A 17,187-nucleotide genomic window follows, 5' to 3' on the forward strand; every position below is an offset into this window, starting at 1 on the left:
AGTGCACAAGTATAGTTATCATTGTCTTTATATTAAGCTACTACATCAATGAAACATACATTCGAAATTTTTATTATCAATAAATATAATGGATAGAAAATATTGTTCAGCGTTTTTTGCCCTTTAGTGATACTGAATCGACGTTGTGACGTTTACAGTACATTTTGGTGATTTTGTTGTCCAAGCAAAGTTTTATTGTAGACATTTCATAATCAAAATCAATAAGCATGTGTTTAATTTCAAAATTCATGATTCCATTAAATATGGGTCTTTAGAATCTTTGACTGATAAGAATCTTTGATTGATTTGAAATAATTAACTCAAGTTATTTAACATTTAAAAAAGCAAATCGTCGTTATATTATAAAGTTAGTAGATGTAATTAAAATGTAACAATCTGCCTTGATGATTAAATGAAACCATTGAACAGAAACTATAGTACTATAACCCCGCAAATTTAAAAGTAAGTTTCGCTGACAGCGATTCAATACATTCTTTGAAATACATTTCTTCAATGCAATACTGTTTACATCTTTCACAACGATTATAAAATATCTAGGCTATTAACGGTTTCTTTGGTTAAAGTTTGGTAGCTGTTCTTCAATTCATTACAGAGTGTGATATTTTAGTTCCACTTGAACACCACCAAAGTAAGCTATTTGTATTAAGGATTTAGAGTTCATTACTTTAAATAACGCTGTTACAAGTTGCGCTTCATATCTTACGTTTAGAGCTTTCACAGGATATAAACGAGTTCAAAATCCTAATCCTTATAATAGATAGAGCGTATTGTTGTTTATAAGATTTGGGTCATATCTAGTATTACTAATGTAACCAAGTACATGCTGCATTTACCTGTATAATGACATACGAACTAGACCTAAAGTAAATCAAGTTAGTGCTCTCTATTACACATCTCTATTATCCGACTATCTCTAAATTTCAATTACTAACAATTATTATTAAAGCTTAAAGCACGCTATTGATGTTGAATTATAACCTTTAGGGCACCTGTATTTACTTCGTAGTCTTACAGTAGGACTTCGAAATAGCAATCATCAAACTGGAAATGATGTCTTTACCACATAATTGAATTTTTTTTAGGAGAATGGAGTAGTCATGATCAGTACAGTAGAGATAATTGTTGTATGTTGTAATAAATAGTAAGAATAGGTTAACAGAGAAACATTTTATATCGACAAATCGACAGCATATTCTTCCTATTAATTAAAACATATAATAATTAATTATCTAGTGTTCTTATCACGATTAATCCATTCTCCTAAACCATTATCACTTATAGGGTAAATACTTCATTTCCAGTTTAATGATTGCTATTTCAAAGTCGTACTGTAAATTTGTGTTTGTAAGACTACAAAGTAAATACAGGTGGCCTAAATTTTATAATTGAACATCATATTAAATAAATGTATACCCCCGCCGCAGCAAACCTGCAGACTAAGCGAATTTCAACTTGTCTGATTACATTTTTACTCAAATATTTCTATAAATAAGACATATTTATTCCCAATTTAAATAACATTAGATTTAACAAGTGCTTAGGTTTGCTGCTACGGTGAAGGTAAAAAGTATTTTTTGACCATATGTCAATAGTATAGGATAAAATAAATAAATTTGCCAATTTTTTTCAATATATATCCATAAACAAGTAAACTACAACAGTTTTCATTTTCTCCATAAGATTAAAATGTGAATTTTAAATTACACTTTTTTTGAATTTTGTCCGTGACCGTTAGGCATAGGCCTACAACAGCGCTTCAATATACTAAATTATTTCTTTTTTCAAACTCTACAAAATGGTTGAGAAAGAAATTGTAAAATTTTTTGTTTTTAGGGTAATAAATGGGAAAAACCCATTTTTACCCCATAAAACCCCCCATAAACCCCTGTTCCCATGGTCCGATTATGCTGGTTCGCGAAGTCGTTCGAATAAACGTAGGTTTACACGTTTGTACCAAATTTCATCAAAATCTGATAATTTTTGCTCGAGTTATTGCGCTAACGGACACATATATAAATATATATATATATATATTTTAATAAATAAATATATATATATATATGAATTTGAACGGATGGTGTCTTTGGTCTCTGGGGATCTCAAAACAAAAAAAGTAAATCGGTCCCGGGTCTAGGTCTTACCATGAGACCTACGGTAATAGCTTATTCCCTATATGGGAAATTCGCTAATAAGTTAGTATTTTCAAAATGTAAATGTAAAATGTAAGCTATATTCTTATTAAATGTTGGTTAACACCATTTAGCAATCGTTTTTAGATTGAATTGCTAGGAGGTTTAACGAAGGCTTGTTTTGGGAGAATCAAATCACCCACTTGGCGGCGCTCCAGTTCCCTTCCGTGGCTGTTTCTACGAATTGTTTGAGTACGAGCATAGCTAATTGTAACAACATAATTGATATTATTATTAAGGACTTTTCCTCTCATGTCAAGGTACTTCCGAGTTTTATTTAATCAATTCATAAAATTGTTAATTTAATTAGTTATCAATTTAATAGTTAGCCTACTTTTTACAATACTAGCAAACTTTATTCGAAAACATTGCGAAAATTCAATTCCAACTGAATGCTACCATGCAGTATGGCAATACATGAACCACAGTAACACACAATTTGTGAGGAGTGACACAAATATTTGTTAGTTTAGATAACCTCTACACCATGTCATAGGGATGACATCGTTGGGACACAATGGATAGGAAAAGTTTGGACATAACAAAACGTAATACAAACATAAAAAAAATAGACATTCTAAACTAGCATAATATGCAAATTTACAGCGTTGAAACAGTTTAAGGGTTAAAGCCTTTCATTTGACACTTATTTCTAAAATAGAATTTTGATCAAATAAACTAACCATTATTAATGTAATTTAACACTGTCTATTTTTTAGATGTTTAAATAATTTGGATTTACTGCATACTTAAAATTAAAAGTAAACACACAATACATAAATGTGTATGCTACAAGTTAAATTACATAATCGTCCTAGTCACTCATCTACCCTGCTGATTGATAAATTATGAAGCATATAATTGTGTATTGGAATACACTTTACGAAATGTTTTACGATTACATAAAAAATCTAACTAGATTGATAACTTGTCAGTTATGTGTTGAAATCCAACCAAGCAAGAAATAAGAGATCCAAAAACACGAGAACCACTTAAAGCACTGCTACGATCCTATACACCTGTGGTTCTTCAGAAACTGTTTGATGAAAACCTTCACTGCAGAGAATTGTTTTAGGATTTTCTTTTATAATTCTCTTATGTTAAAAAACGAAAGCATACTATAACTGCTGCCAAATCAATATTGACCCGAGTGACGTCAGAATATGATGGGAATAGCACACCTATGTTTTTCCTTCCACCATGATACACACTATACACACTAGACACACTTTACACACTTTACACACTTTACACACTTTACACACTATACACACTATACACACTAGATACACTAGATACACTAAACACACTAGACGAACTATACACACTAGACACACTATACACACTAGACATACTAGCCACACTATCCACACTATTCACTGCGTATGAAAAAATATAAAAGAATATTAATTGGAATCTTCACTGGGTGTATACAGACATTATTCGCTTCACTGGTAATTCTTAAAAATATAAACAATAAAAAAATTCCATATAACAGTAGTCAGATATTTTTTGAATCCGCATTAAATGTGTAGAAGATACTGTATATTGATTGACCCTACTTGTAGTTTTACAGTATTGTTGTCTGCGTCTATGTTTGTGTCCATCCTAAGCAGAGTTTATTATAGTTATATGGTATTGTAAAGGTTACAACAGTTAGTTACAGCCATTGGTAACGATCTAAACAAACAATCAAGTATTTAGGGAGTTACAACTTAGGCAGTTTTAAGACTTGAGTTTATCCCCTGAAGCTCTCCCTATTAATTATTTAGAGTTGTTGGGTATTTGCTAAGTTTCATTTTAAATATTACTCCTGGTAGGGTGTTTATTGAACTCCTAAAGAAATAACGAACCGAGTAATCTCAATAAAGGTGTTATTTCAAAATCGTGTCTTACTCATTTTAATTATTGATGCATATAATCGTATGATGGGTTTTGTTCAACGAAAGGTTGTTGTAATAGTTACGGACGGCTTTGAATGACCTTTTAGAATCATTTCCGGGATATAACAAGTTTTAGGCCTTTATAAGTTGTTTTGATAGCCTTATTAGGGTATAGGTTTTTGCCATCTTACAAATATTTCTTTACCTTAATATCTGTTGTTTTTTATATTTTTGTTATATTTAAATTGTAAATCCCAATAAAATTAAATTCCATCGACAGTTTTTTATTTACAGTATTTTTGTATTTAATCCAGAAAATACATCATTGAGACAAATTAATAGATGGATTAATTATTTGTAAAATGTAGATTTATCAATAATATGTTATTTGTACAATTGACTTAAGCTTATGAAATACCGTTCATTAATGTAAATTTCAGTAATATTTTATCTCTAAGCTAATATAATAAGAAAAATATTTAACAACTGGTATGTTCTATAATTTAAACTAGTGGCAGTTAAGCCTCCTTTAATGCATAGTGTTACAACTACGATTAAGTTACGAGGGCAGATAAGCCATTAGTACAGTATTAATAATGAAGAGTACATTACTTCCGCTAACTACCTTAGTTACTGACCCATATTGCAGTGTTATGTATGATCCTTGACTATTTACGTCTTCTTATGTCTTTTTATGATGTAAATGTTTTTAAAACGAATTTATTGTTTATTGTTGATTAATTTCATATTTTCACAGTTGATACAGACATAGATGAAGTAATATAATTATAATTATAATATAATTATATTACTTCATCTATGATACAGAGAAATAAGATTTTTAATTAGTAATGCTCCTCAAAATATTCCGGTGATATGAACATGTATTAGTTAAGTATATTCTTAAGTTTTAAATGCTATCAAATTTCATATGAAACGAACGATTTAGTTTAACAGTTTGCTAAATAAAAAATCTATAACAAGAAACTAAATAAGGTCCGACATTTCAGGTCCTATAACTACTAGTCAGTAGCATTTTACTTAACCAAATTCATCATTTACAACATGAACAGTTATACAATATTTTCCTATTAATGTGTTAGATTTTAATAAAAATATCTAATAATTGAATTTATATACTAGATACAAAATGTATTTTTGCTCAAGAATCTTTGAGGTGAGTAAAAACTATAAAATTATCGTAATATATAAAATAGGTGTAAAATCTTTATTTTACTGAGGGATGTTACCTATATTTTAATTCTTCCTACTATTAGCATATTATCATAATGTATTTGAAGGCTTCTTTTGATCCCTAATCCACGAAATAAAAATACTGCCATTAAAATGATTTAAAAACATAGATAAAGTAGATGAAGTCATCAAATTTTTTCAAATAAAATTTCTTTAAATTCTTTCCCACAATAAGTAAAAACTGAAATGAATATTTAGCTAAAGTAGGAGGTATTTCGTAATTTTATCTGTTGACCGTATTGATTGTTTTGATATGAAAGCACGTTTACATTATTATAAACTAGAAAATATCACCACGGTTTTTTTTCATTACAGTATATCAATTATTTTCAACTCTATTGTGCTGTGTTTCAAAGGTCTGCATTTAAAACAAATACACATTTACTTATATGCATTTAAAGTGTAGCTCTTTAAGTTTAAGGCTCATGTTGATATTAAAATGTTTTAGTTAATAAAAAAAAATCAAACAGTCCCTCTTAAGGCATCGGTTTCTTCAGAAGCCTTACAGTTTCACTACAACTGACTGGCGTATAATATCTTAGCGAGGTATGTAAATGCTTGCCGATTTCTCTCTACATTCCAATACCTTTTCCTAAAAAGTTTTAATAATTAATTGCAGAGTTCTTCAATGCTATTAAAGTATTTCATTTGTTATTAACAATATCTCTTTCCAAATTTGTAATTTAATGTTCTGGATTTCTAATTTAGGCCTAACTATTGGGTTGACATTTTTTACGATGTTCATGACGATGTACACATTTGTACAAGTATGTTTTACGCCTGTATGTAAAGCCATAATAACACGTCACAACAAATATATACTTAATATGCCTTGAAAACCAACATAATATGTTGCTTGACTAAGGTATGTTTTACATATTTCAATATCAAAAACAATGTTAACACGGAATTGTCAGTATTATTATGATTTTTCAGCGGGGAGACTTTGTTAAGGAACAAATCATGAACTCTAAAGAGATCATCCATTGTAGTCATTGCATCCCTGAGCGTAAGTAATAAGTGTTCTTAGACCATTAGTTCCATTACAATTCAAAGTACTACTGTATATGTACTACCACAAACAAGTTGTGGGGTGTTCCCAAGCATATACGGGGTGCGGCAAAAAAACCGATCCATTTTCTGCAGAGCACTGTTCAGCGACAGGTCGACTGAGAGTGGTGGGAGTAGGCTCATTGGAAAGCCTACACAATGCAATTTTTTGTAGTCATAGCAGTGGTTTTGTAGCAGTGGTCGTCTGAGCTACGTGCGGTTGTTATGGAGTTGTTTTAAAAGTATTGAATTCATTCATTGCAACTCAGCGGCATCGGCTGTTTCATGCATTTTTCAATTAAGGCGACATGGAGAAGTTTCGTTGCGTATCACAATAATGCGGTGGGTTACTAACTTTACAACAACGGCTTCTGCGTTGAAAAGGAAGCTGAAAGGCCGTCCAAAGTCAGATCGGACGCCAGACAACTAACATTCAATAGAGTTCGTGCTGCTATGGAAAACGAGGCCCGCCCGAAAACAAGCGGCTTGTCGAACATGTCTGACTGCTCAGCTACACGAATTTTGAGGTCAATTTTCATCCCTACAGATTAATTAGAATAATAAAATGTTTAATTGGGTTATCCATACAGATAATCACAATGGAACCTCTCCATTTTTTTACATGTGCTTTTTTTAATACATCGTATATGCAATGGAAATAAGTTTTACCAGCCAATAATCATATTCAGTGAAATTATGATTAGGACCCCACATTATTAATTTTTTTTTTATATAACTTACATGAAAAACTTTTGTGTTTTTCAAAAACTTAAAATCGGGTAATATCGCGTTTTTTTTCCATATAACACTGTTCATTTAAAACTAATACTTTTTAAAGATACATATTATTATTTGCGAATACCAATTGAACCCATAAGATTGCAAATATAATTTTAGTATCAACCATCATCGAAAACAAATCAATTTCAGAACGATTTTATGTTTACGTATCAAAGATTGCAAAACATGTCCTTATACTAAACGTATTAGAGTAATTATGATACGTTTTAAATCTTTACATTATTTAAATAAATAAGCGTTGGATCAGGTGATATTTAACAATATTATTCTAATCATTATTTAAGCTACTTAACAATACTGTTGAAATTTATGAATTATTTGTGCAAATCAAACAGTAATTAATTAAAATGCTATATAATTAATATTTTGTCTTTGTCTTTCTTCCTATACCTCCAATATATAACGGATATAAAGATAGTTGGTGTACCATTCTTCATATTTCAACACACAACTTATAAGAGTAAAGCAATTTAGTATACATTATACATTTTTTTATACAAATTTGTTTAGTGATAACCGAACAATTCTACTAATTTGTATTTTTTCATTTAGTTAATCTTATACATACAGTAGTCTCACAAAATAAAATCTTAGGCGGGATAATAAAAGCTACTTGAAGCAATTTCCGGCTTCAGCTTTTACAGAAACTTTTGAATAATAAAGACTTGTTTTGCAGCTTTAGCCTTTGACTTGTCGTTTTCAGAATGGATATTATGTTAAATGAAATAGGAGTCTTTGAAGAAACAAACAAGTTATGTCTTTCTTAGTTTTAGATATAACAGCAGTACTTCATATCGCTTATTTATACAGCTGCTGATTTGGCGTTTTGTTTTAACATCCTTACATACTCAATATTTTTTACATCACCAGCATTTAAACGTATTCCGATTCTGTGAGTTTCCTAAAAAAATAATACTATAATTCAACCGAGGTTTTATGTAACTCAAAATTTAAATAAACAGAATTAAAGTACAAAAATATAACTTCAATTAGGAGTGCGTTATCATTAGACGTAGAGTAGGTTTATTACTCGTTTTGAAACAGAATCAGCTAGTGATGGTTGTGATCAAGTATAGCGGACCAACTTTTCTTCAAACTGTAATTATTTTATGTATTTAAAAATAATTAATTGATCAACGTGGTTAATTTTAGGCTGCTTATAATTTGGAAGAAATTGGTCAATGATATGATATGGTAGATAAGTGTGTTTTGTAGTATCTAATAAGTAGATGAGGATCCCTACTACACAGGAACTCTGTTTGGTAAATAACCTGTGCAGTTATGTAACAAAGGTAACATGAAATGGTACACCAACATGTATCATAACACTGTTTATACAGGGTGAATTTTAAATGAGTTCCCCCCCTACTTTTTTCTACATTTCTTAAGATATCATCTCCGGACCACGTCAGATCATTGTTGAGTAGTAAGTACTTCATTTTGACTGGGTATACATTTTTCGCCGCCATCTTGGATCCGCCATATTAGATACAAAGTTTTTTTTTCAAATGTAAAGGTAGGGTTGTGACCCATTATTTCAAACTAAAATTTTACGCTGATTACAATGCCGCAATTAGTTTTTAAAAATCTTGATCCGTTCTAAAGTTATGAGGACTTTTTATAACTTTATTTTTAGCGCATTTTAACATTGTGCATTTACAAACTAAGACCATAATCTCAAAATAGTGCTAGATAAAGATAATTATACACCACCATTCATTGCCGACATATTTTCACTTGGTTATGACGGATGTAGTTTTTTCAGCCGCCATCTTGGATCCGCCATTTTGAAATGTGATCAATTAATTTAAATATGAAGGTGGTGTTGTGACCCATCATTTTGAGCTACCTTTTTATGCTGAACTCAATGCCGCAATCCATTTTTCATTTGCATCTTTGGTTTTTGAAATATTGAAATTTTAAATAAGACTATTTTAATATTTCATCAAGATAGCTTGATAACCAAAAACGGATTGCAGCATTGAGTCCAGTATAAAAAAGTAGTTCAAAATGATGGGTCACAACACTACCTTCATATTTAAATTAATTGATCACATTTCAAAATGGCGGATCCAAGATGGCGGCTGAAAAAACTACATCCGTCATAACCAAGTGAAAATATGTCGGCAATGAATGGTGGTGTATACTTATCTTTATCTAGCACTATTTTGAGATTATGGTCTTAGTTTGTAAATGCACAATGTTAAAATGCGCTAAAAATAAAGTTATAAAAAGTCCTCATAACTTTAGCACGGATCAAGATTTAAAAAAAATAATTGCGGCATTGTAATCAGCTTAAAATTCCGGTTAGAAATAATGGGTCACAACCCTACCTTTACATTTGAAAAAAAACTTTGTATCCAATATGGCGGATCCAAGATGGCGGCCAAAAATGTATACCCAGTCAAAATGAAGTACTTACTACTCAACAATGATCTAACGTGGTCCGGAGATGATATCTTAAGAAATGCAGAAAAAAGTAGGGGGGGAACTCATTTAAAATTCACCCTGTATAATGTCCCGTGCATGGAAACGATTACAGAATGATTTACCTTCGCGAAATGTTATGTTTGTATCGATAACTATCTCCGGTTAGACTTGAGTAATTTACTGCTTGTTCACTTCCTTTTAGTTGGATAGTTATTATTGTTTAGGTTAACAAATGTATTTAGCCAATTAATAAAATGACGAGACACTTGAGGGCCTTCGTTTGAACCTGGTTGTTCCTTGTGGAGTATCCTAATGATGCCCAAAGCAATGCAGGTACTCTTACATTTGACGGAGTAAAAATGCTATTCTTTAACCCTATCTAGTTTGTAAACACAATAAATATTAATCAATTTTCATTTTTTTTTTACTTACAACTTCAACAGGCTGCAGAAAGATTTTCTCATACCCTAGATAAAATCAAATAATGAATCTGCTATAACTATTTACTGCATTAGCCACAGCTAAAGCACCATTTGTGGCAAAGAGGTTATTGTTCACAAAAATAAGTCCTGAGGGAGGATCTCGGACAAAATCTGAATGGAAGTGCGATCTTTTTGATCCAAATTTTTTATGGAATTCAATTTTGTTCCGAATTTTTTTTTTTTATTTAAGGAGTTTTACATTTTTTTATCATAATTTCTATTCCAGATTCCAGGAAAACATTAGTTTTGTTAACATTCATTCTCACAACAACTCAATTTAGGTAGGCTAATCAATGTATAAAGTAGAACATTTTTGTACCATTTATGTATCCCAATGTTGGTAATAAATACAACATATTGAACCAATGAGCCTATATTATATAGCCCTGGAATGTAAATATTGAACGTGCAGGATTTATGGACTTAAAACACATTTTAAGCTTGCAATCTGGTAAATTAAATACAAATTCACCAGATTCCAAAGAATCTTTCAGTAAATTGTAAATGTTAACTAATTTCCATATTTATATAATTATTATGAAACAATAAATAGGGTTATGAAGTATTTATATGTATATTTTTGACAACTCATAAAAGGTTACTTTTACTTTCAACACACAATTCAATTTTCTGGTTGAACGTGCAACCCTATTTTATGGTGCATTTAACGTCGGAAAGCTTATAAATGATGTTTGTTTGAACAAAGGGGAATTAAAAATTAAATTCCTGACTTTGCTACCAAACTGAATAATTGCTGGTTCAATAGATATTTGTTAATATAGTAGAAAGGAAGTTTATTGATCTGTCTAAACAGTGAGTTACTACCTACTGGAAAAATAATAAATTCATTTGAGTTCAGAAAATATTATAATGATACAAAATTAAATTAACCCTTTACAAATCAAATCAAAACTATTCTCTTGATGAGATATTTAAGTCCAAATTGGAATAGACAGAGAGGAATGATGTGTAGAGATGTACTCACGACCTCGAAGAGAAGAAATGATCGAATGTTCGTTAATACCAAGTAATGGAGATTAACACTTCTTGAGAAAATAAAATATAACACTGTGTGCACACAAACTTCTGGTGAATGTTCCTCACGGTTAAATAAAACTTCTGTAGAAACAATAGAGTCAATAATTGATGATTTAATATGGGATACTGAGACCCATGGTAAAATAATTAGAGGGATTCAGAGACCCTCATAATGTTTGATTCACATGAAGACTGCATAGTAACTGAGTGAGTTGGAGCAGTGTACAGGAAAAGCCACTGGTCAGTCTATATCATGTCGGCTGGAACTGATAAGCAGGATACGCAGCACATTCCTCTGCATTGTCTGCCTATCTCTCTCTCTCTCTCTGTCTGGCTTAACTTAACACAATTTTATTTTATGAACTCACTTAAAATATTATTCTGAATTGAACCAAAAAGTGCAGTTATTTATTTACACACAAAACATTTAAATATCTATTATTTAAATGACAAAACAAGTATTATTTTATTTAAAATAAATTTAAGTTTAGACCTAATTTGAGAATGCTCAAACATACCGCCCACCGAAATTTCAAAGGAAATTTCTAGCATCTTACTTAAAAGGGTCAGAATTGATTGAAAGAAGAGGTACCAATTTCACAGCTGGACGTTGGAATTCAGAGTCACTGGTCTTGACAGTCATCACTCGAACAATTCCATCACGGCCTGGGTGAGTCTTGATGATTCTTCCAAGAGGCCACTGCAAGATAGGTACATTTTGATCCTTAAGAAGAACCAAGTCTCCGATTTTAGGGTTTGTAGAAGATTTTGTCCATTTTCCTCTCGCTTGCAGGATGTTCAAGTATTCCACTCACCACCTCTTCCAAAAATGTTGAACCATCTTGTGGACTAGTTGCCATCTTGTTAGGACGTTTTCTCGAAGATCAAGAAGAGAAGGTTCGGGAGGAGCAACAAGAGTGCATCCAACAAGAAAGTGTCCTGGAGAAAGAAAATTAGTTTCTTCTGGACTAGCTGACAAAGGACAAAGTGGTCTTGAATTCAGAACTGCTTCTACTTGGGTGAGCAAGGTTGACCACTCTTCATAAGTCAAAGCAGTTTCTCCAGCTATCTTCCTCAAATGTGTCTTTGTTGATTTAACTGCCGACTCCCACAGTCCACCAAAGTGTGGGGAATAGGGAGGATTGAAATTCCATTTTACTTCCAGTTTAGTAGTTTGCTGTAGAATTTCTTCTTGTGTAGTCTGATTGGAGTACCATATTCCTAATTCTCGAAGACGATTAGCTGCTCCTCTGAAGTTTGTTCCACAGTCGGAATACACTTGTTCAGGAAGACCTCTTCTAGAAATAAAACGTCTGAAAGCAGCCATAAAGGCATCTGTTGAGAGTGCGGTTACCAGCTCTAAATGCAAAGCTTTAGTAGCCATGCAGACAAAAACACAGATGTAAGTCTTGGCAGTGGTTGCTTTTCTTCTTAACGACTCTCTCATAGTCAAAGGTCCAGCAAAGTCAACACCAACATGTAAAAATGCTCGGCTTACATTCACTCGTGGCGAAGGAAGATCAGCCATCATCGGGGAAAAGGTTTCAGCCTTTAGCTTGAAGCACCTTAGACATTTGAAGGTTCGCTGACGGACAATATTTCTCAGTGGTGGTATCCAAAATCGTAATTGAATCAGAGCTTGAAGCAAGTTGGGTCCTGGGTGTAGGTAGATTTTATGGTAATAATCTACCAACAATAAGGTGAAATGACACTTTGGCAGAAGGATTGGGTGTCTTTGATCCTCTGGGATAGCTGCATTATTTAGCCTGCCGCCCACCCTGAGAATCCCCAGTTTGTCAAAGAAAGGGGTAAGTTTATGAAACTTATTGAGGACAGCAGTTGCACATCTTCTGTCGCCATCAATAGAGAAAAAGTGTGATTGAATTTTCTTGATGCAGGTTAGTAAGGACTCATGAATTTCCTTAGGCTGAAGGGGTCCTTTCAGACGACTAGTACTGTGTAGTTTAGCTTGACAATTGTAGGTAAATCTTCTGATCCAAGATATTACACGTAAAAGTTTGTAGTATGAAGAATAGTTTTCCATCATCTTGATAAGCTCTGGCTCAGTACTATTTGAGACAAGCACTTGTGGTTCAGATTTCACTTCAGGTAGGGACTGCTGCTGGAACTGTACTGTAGACTCTGGCCATTTATCTTCAGGCATATTCATCCACTTAGGGCCATGCCACCATAGATCACAGTTAGTAAGTTTATCTGGTAAAAGTCCTCTAGAACCATGGTCACTAGGATTTTCCTCTGATTTAATATGTCTCCACGATGAAACAGGTGTATGTTCCAAGATATGAGCAACCCTGTTTGCTACAAAAACTTTAAGTTTGTAAGTTGGTGTATTCAGCCATCCTAAGACAATTGAAGAATCAGTGAAGAAAATAGGCTTCTGAAACTGATTACTGGTGAATTGGCTGAGGGTTTCCATAACAGAGTGGAACATTGTTGCAAGCAGGTAGGCTCCACACAACTCTAAGCGTGGGATAGACAGTGTCTTGATCGGGGCTAACTTAGTTTTGGCTGTTAGAAGGTTTGTAGTTATTTTGTCACTAATAACTCTCAGATACAGTGCAGCACAATATCCTTTTTCTGAAGCATCAGCAAATCCTACTATTTGCAATTTGTATGGTTTGTCAGATGTTACAAATCTTGGAATACTAAGATGTTGCAGTTTCTCTAGCTGAGTAGTCAAATCATTCCATAGAGTCTTCAAGTTAGTTGGGATTTCAGAATCCCAGTCCAGCTTCAATTTCCATAGGCTTTGTATTATGCTCTTTGCAATCATTATCACAGGAGAAACGAATCCTAGAGGATCAAAAATCTTTGCCACAGCTGATAGGATAGCCCTTTTAGTAAACACAGGGGTAAATTGTTCAATCTGGTATGCAAACGTGTCGCTTGAAGGAATCCATTGAAGTCCTAGGATCTTGACATTTGAATCTTCACTAGATGAGAGGTTGATCTGTTTGATATGTTTTGAAGGATTGATTGCATTTAAAATTTCCTGAGAGTTACTGGCCCATTTACTTAGACCAAAATGACCTTTGTGTAAAAGATTGATTACTTCATCCTTGAGTTTCAAGGCTTCATCAACAGTAGAAGCACCAGTGACAAGATCGTCGACATACATGTCTTGAAGAATAGCCTTTGCTGCATGTGGATAGTCAGTCCCTTCATCGGTTGCTAGCTGTTTCATGACTCTCAAGGCTAAAAAAGGTGCAGAGGTAGTACCATACGTTACTGTATTCAGTTCATATTTCTGAATAGCTTCAGAAGGATCAAATCTCCGGAAAATGTGTTGATATACCCTATCAGAGGGATGAACTAAAATCTGCCTGTACATTTTTATTATATCAGCCACAAAAACTACTGGATACATCCTAAATCTTGTCAAGATACCTTTTATGTCTTGCTGTAACTTTGGGCCTATCATAAGATGGTTGTTTAGAGACGTGTTAGAGTCAGTAAGGGAAGAAGCATCAAATACTACTCTGAGCTTAATCTGTGAGCGATCTTCTTTAGTGACAGAATGGTGTGGGATCACATATTTTGAAGTAGATGATGTGGGGCTCATGTGTTCCAGTTCAAGGTATTCTTTCATGAAATTGCAGTATTCAGACTTAAGTAGAGAATTCTTTGTCAGTTTTGTTTCTAGACTGTATAGTCTTTTCAGAGAATTTCTTTCAGAGTCACCAAGATGCTTTGGCTCACTTTTAAACGGTAGGCGAACAACGTACTGGCCGCTCTCAAGTCTGTAGTGAGTCTCTGTAAAATGCTTTTCACAAGCTAAATCTTCTGGGTTTTCTTTGACTGGGATAGAAGCAGGTTCCTCGAGTTCCCAAAATCGTTGCAGCTGATTATGAATATCATATTTATCATAAGCAAGGGTGAAGAAAGAAGCATTCATATTAGTGGATGATTGACAGTCAAGAACTCTCCCAATAGCAATGTAGCCAAAGACTGATGCAAACAGCTTGGGTTGGTTTTCATGAAGAGTAATCGAAGATCCAAGCCAAACATCTGGAAACAAGTCAGAGCCCAATAAAAACTCAATAGGTCCAGGTTCCCAAAACTTAGGGTCTGCTAGTTCAAATTTGGTATATTCCGACCATAAGTTAGAAGGCATAGTGAAGTTGGGTAGGTATGAAGTAATATTGTTGATCACAACAGCTTCTGTTTTGAGGATAGGGGATTCCTGATTTTTTGGCTTCAGATGACAAAGTGCTTTGCCTTTTGCACCATCAAATATGGTCTGGCCAATAGCCGATATCTTCTTTGGATATGGAGTTGTCGATAAACCAAGTTTGGTGAGGCATTTGTGAGTTATGAAGGAATGTTGACTTCCTGAGTCTATCACTAGACGTATGGGTTGAAATCTTCCGGAAGCATCTTTTATCTCAGCAACTACAGTACCTAGCAATATGTTGCTATGTTGAGGAAGAGTTGCGGTCAAAGACGAAGTTGGTGCACTAGTAGCATTATCTTTCAGTTCTTCATCAGCTGAGGTTGGAATATGTAGTAACGAGTGGTGTCTCTTCTTGCAAAATTTACAAGTCCACTTTGAGTTACACTTTCCTGTAGTGTGGTTGGCATACAAGCAATTTTTACATCCATGCCAATTTTTTAACATCTTGTGTCGCTCATCAACTGTTGCATTCATAAAATCTTTACATCTCCAGAGTGTATGACTACCACTGTTGCATAGAAAGCATGTGAAACCTTTATTGTTATCTTTCGATTGCATGTTATTTCCTGGTGAGTTAGCCAAGAGTGTAGCTCGCATACCACGGCTAGAAGATCTAGTATTATATCCTTTAATAGCGCCACTAGGCTTCGCAGAGTTATTGTCATGTGAGGATTGATGAGAATTTCCAAGGGCGAGCTGTAATGCTAGGCATCGTTCCCGTAGAAATTTTGTAAGATCATCAAAGACAGGAAAATCTTTATCTTTGTGTTGAAGTTCAAACTGTTCTCTGGTCGCAGAATCTAATAATCGAACAGCAATATGAAACAATACAAAATCTGCTTCATTTGGAATTTTTAGCAGTTTAAATGCTGCAATATTGTCTGAAACTTGTGATACAAAGTTCTGTAGAGAATCAATGGTAGGTTTGCCTTGCTGTGGCTTAAACTGGATGAGCTGATTTAAATAGTTAGAGGCTAGCATACGTTTATTATTAAACGTGTCATTCAATGCCTTCCATGCCAAGTCATAATTGTCTTCTATTAATGGCAAGTTACTTATAACTGCAGAAGCTGTGCCTACAAGTGAGGAAACCAGGTAATGGAATTTCTCCATTTTAGTCAACAAAGCATCATTATGAATAATTGATAAGAATGCATCACGGAATTTAGGCCAGTTTGTAATTTGTCCGTTGAAGTGGGGCAGATTGATCCGAGGTAAAATTTTATTTGATCTGTTTTCAGATGATATAACTGATTCATTAGGATTAATGCTTTGGCGTGAGGGAGGTGATGTTGTCTGAACAAGAGCCATAAGTGCCTCATAGCTTGTGTGTGCCTCGTAGTAATAACGTTTGGCCTTAGTTTGGATAGTCAGATCTGCTTCGACAGGAAATTCTGAGACTTTTCCTTCATCTTCATGTAGGTCAATAAGTTCATCCCAAAGAGTTTCAAATTTGGAAAAATATTTCTCTAACACCTTAAACATACCCTTGAATAAGTTCACTTGAGCAGGATCTTTGAGAGCTGCTCTACCCTTCTCATTAATAGTTTGGACTTCCTTAGCACTATCTGATAATTTTCTCTTCAAGGCAGAAACCTTACGCTTAAAATCTTCTGCATCCATTTTACCCCTCAGAAATTGAAGACCAAGACAAAATTTAAATAATCAAAGGCACAAATGTTTGAGCAATCTTTACAAAAGTATGAACATGACAAGTACTATATACTTCAAGATAGTAAAAAAAATCAACAAAGAATACCACTAATTCAGAATGAAAGTAGATAAAAAAATTCACATCATGATTTGCAAAATTATTCAATAATGCTTGTATATAATATTACAGC

The 17,187-nt window shown here is 33.4% G+C and overlaps 1 protein-coding gene across 1 annotated transcript; it reads right to left on the bottom strand.

The window, feature by feature from the left end:
• Positions 1–11,959: 11,959 nt before the first annotated feature.
• Positions 11,960–16,966, bottom strand: LOC129003243 (uncharacterized). Its single transcript, XM_054431537.1, has one exon. The coding sequence runs from the start codon at positions 16,964–16,966 to the stop codon at positions 11,960–11,962; it is 5,007 nt and encodes a 1,668-aa protein (XP_054287512.1).
• Between the last annotated feature and the right edge of the window lie 221 nt (positions 16,967–17,187).

Source organism: Macrosteles quadrilineatus, unplaced genomic scaffold (assembly GCF_028750875.1).
Source record: "Macrosteles quadrilineatus isolate MER2022 unplaced genomic scaffold, UCM_ALF_1.0 Scaffold_9__3_contigs__length_116548681, whole genome shotgun sequence".
NCBI lineage: Eukaryota > Metazoa > Arthropoda > Insecta > Hemiptera > Cicadellidae > Macrosteles > Macrosteles quadrilineatus.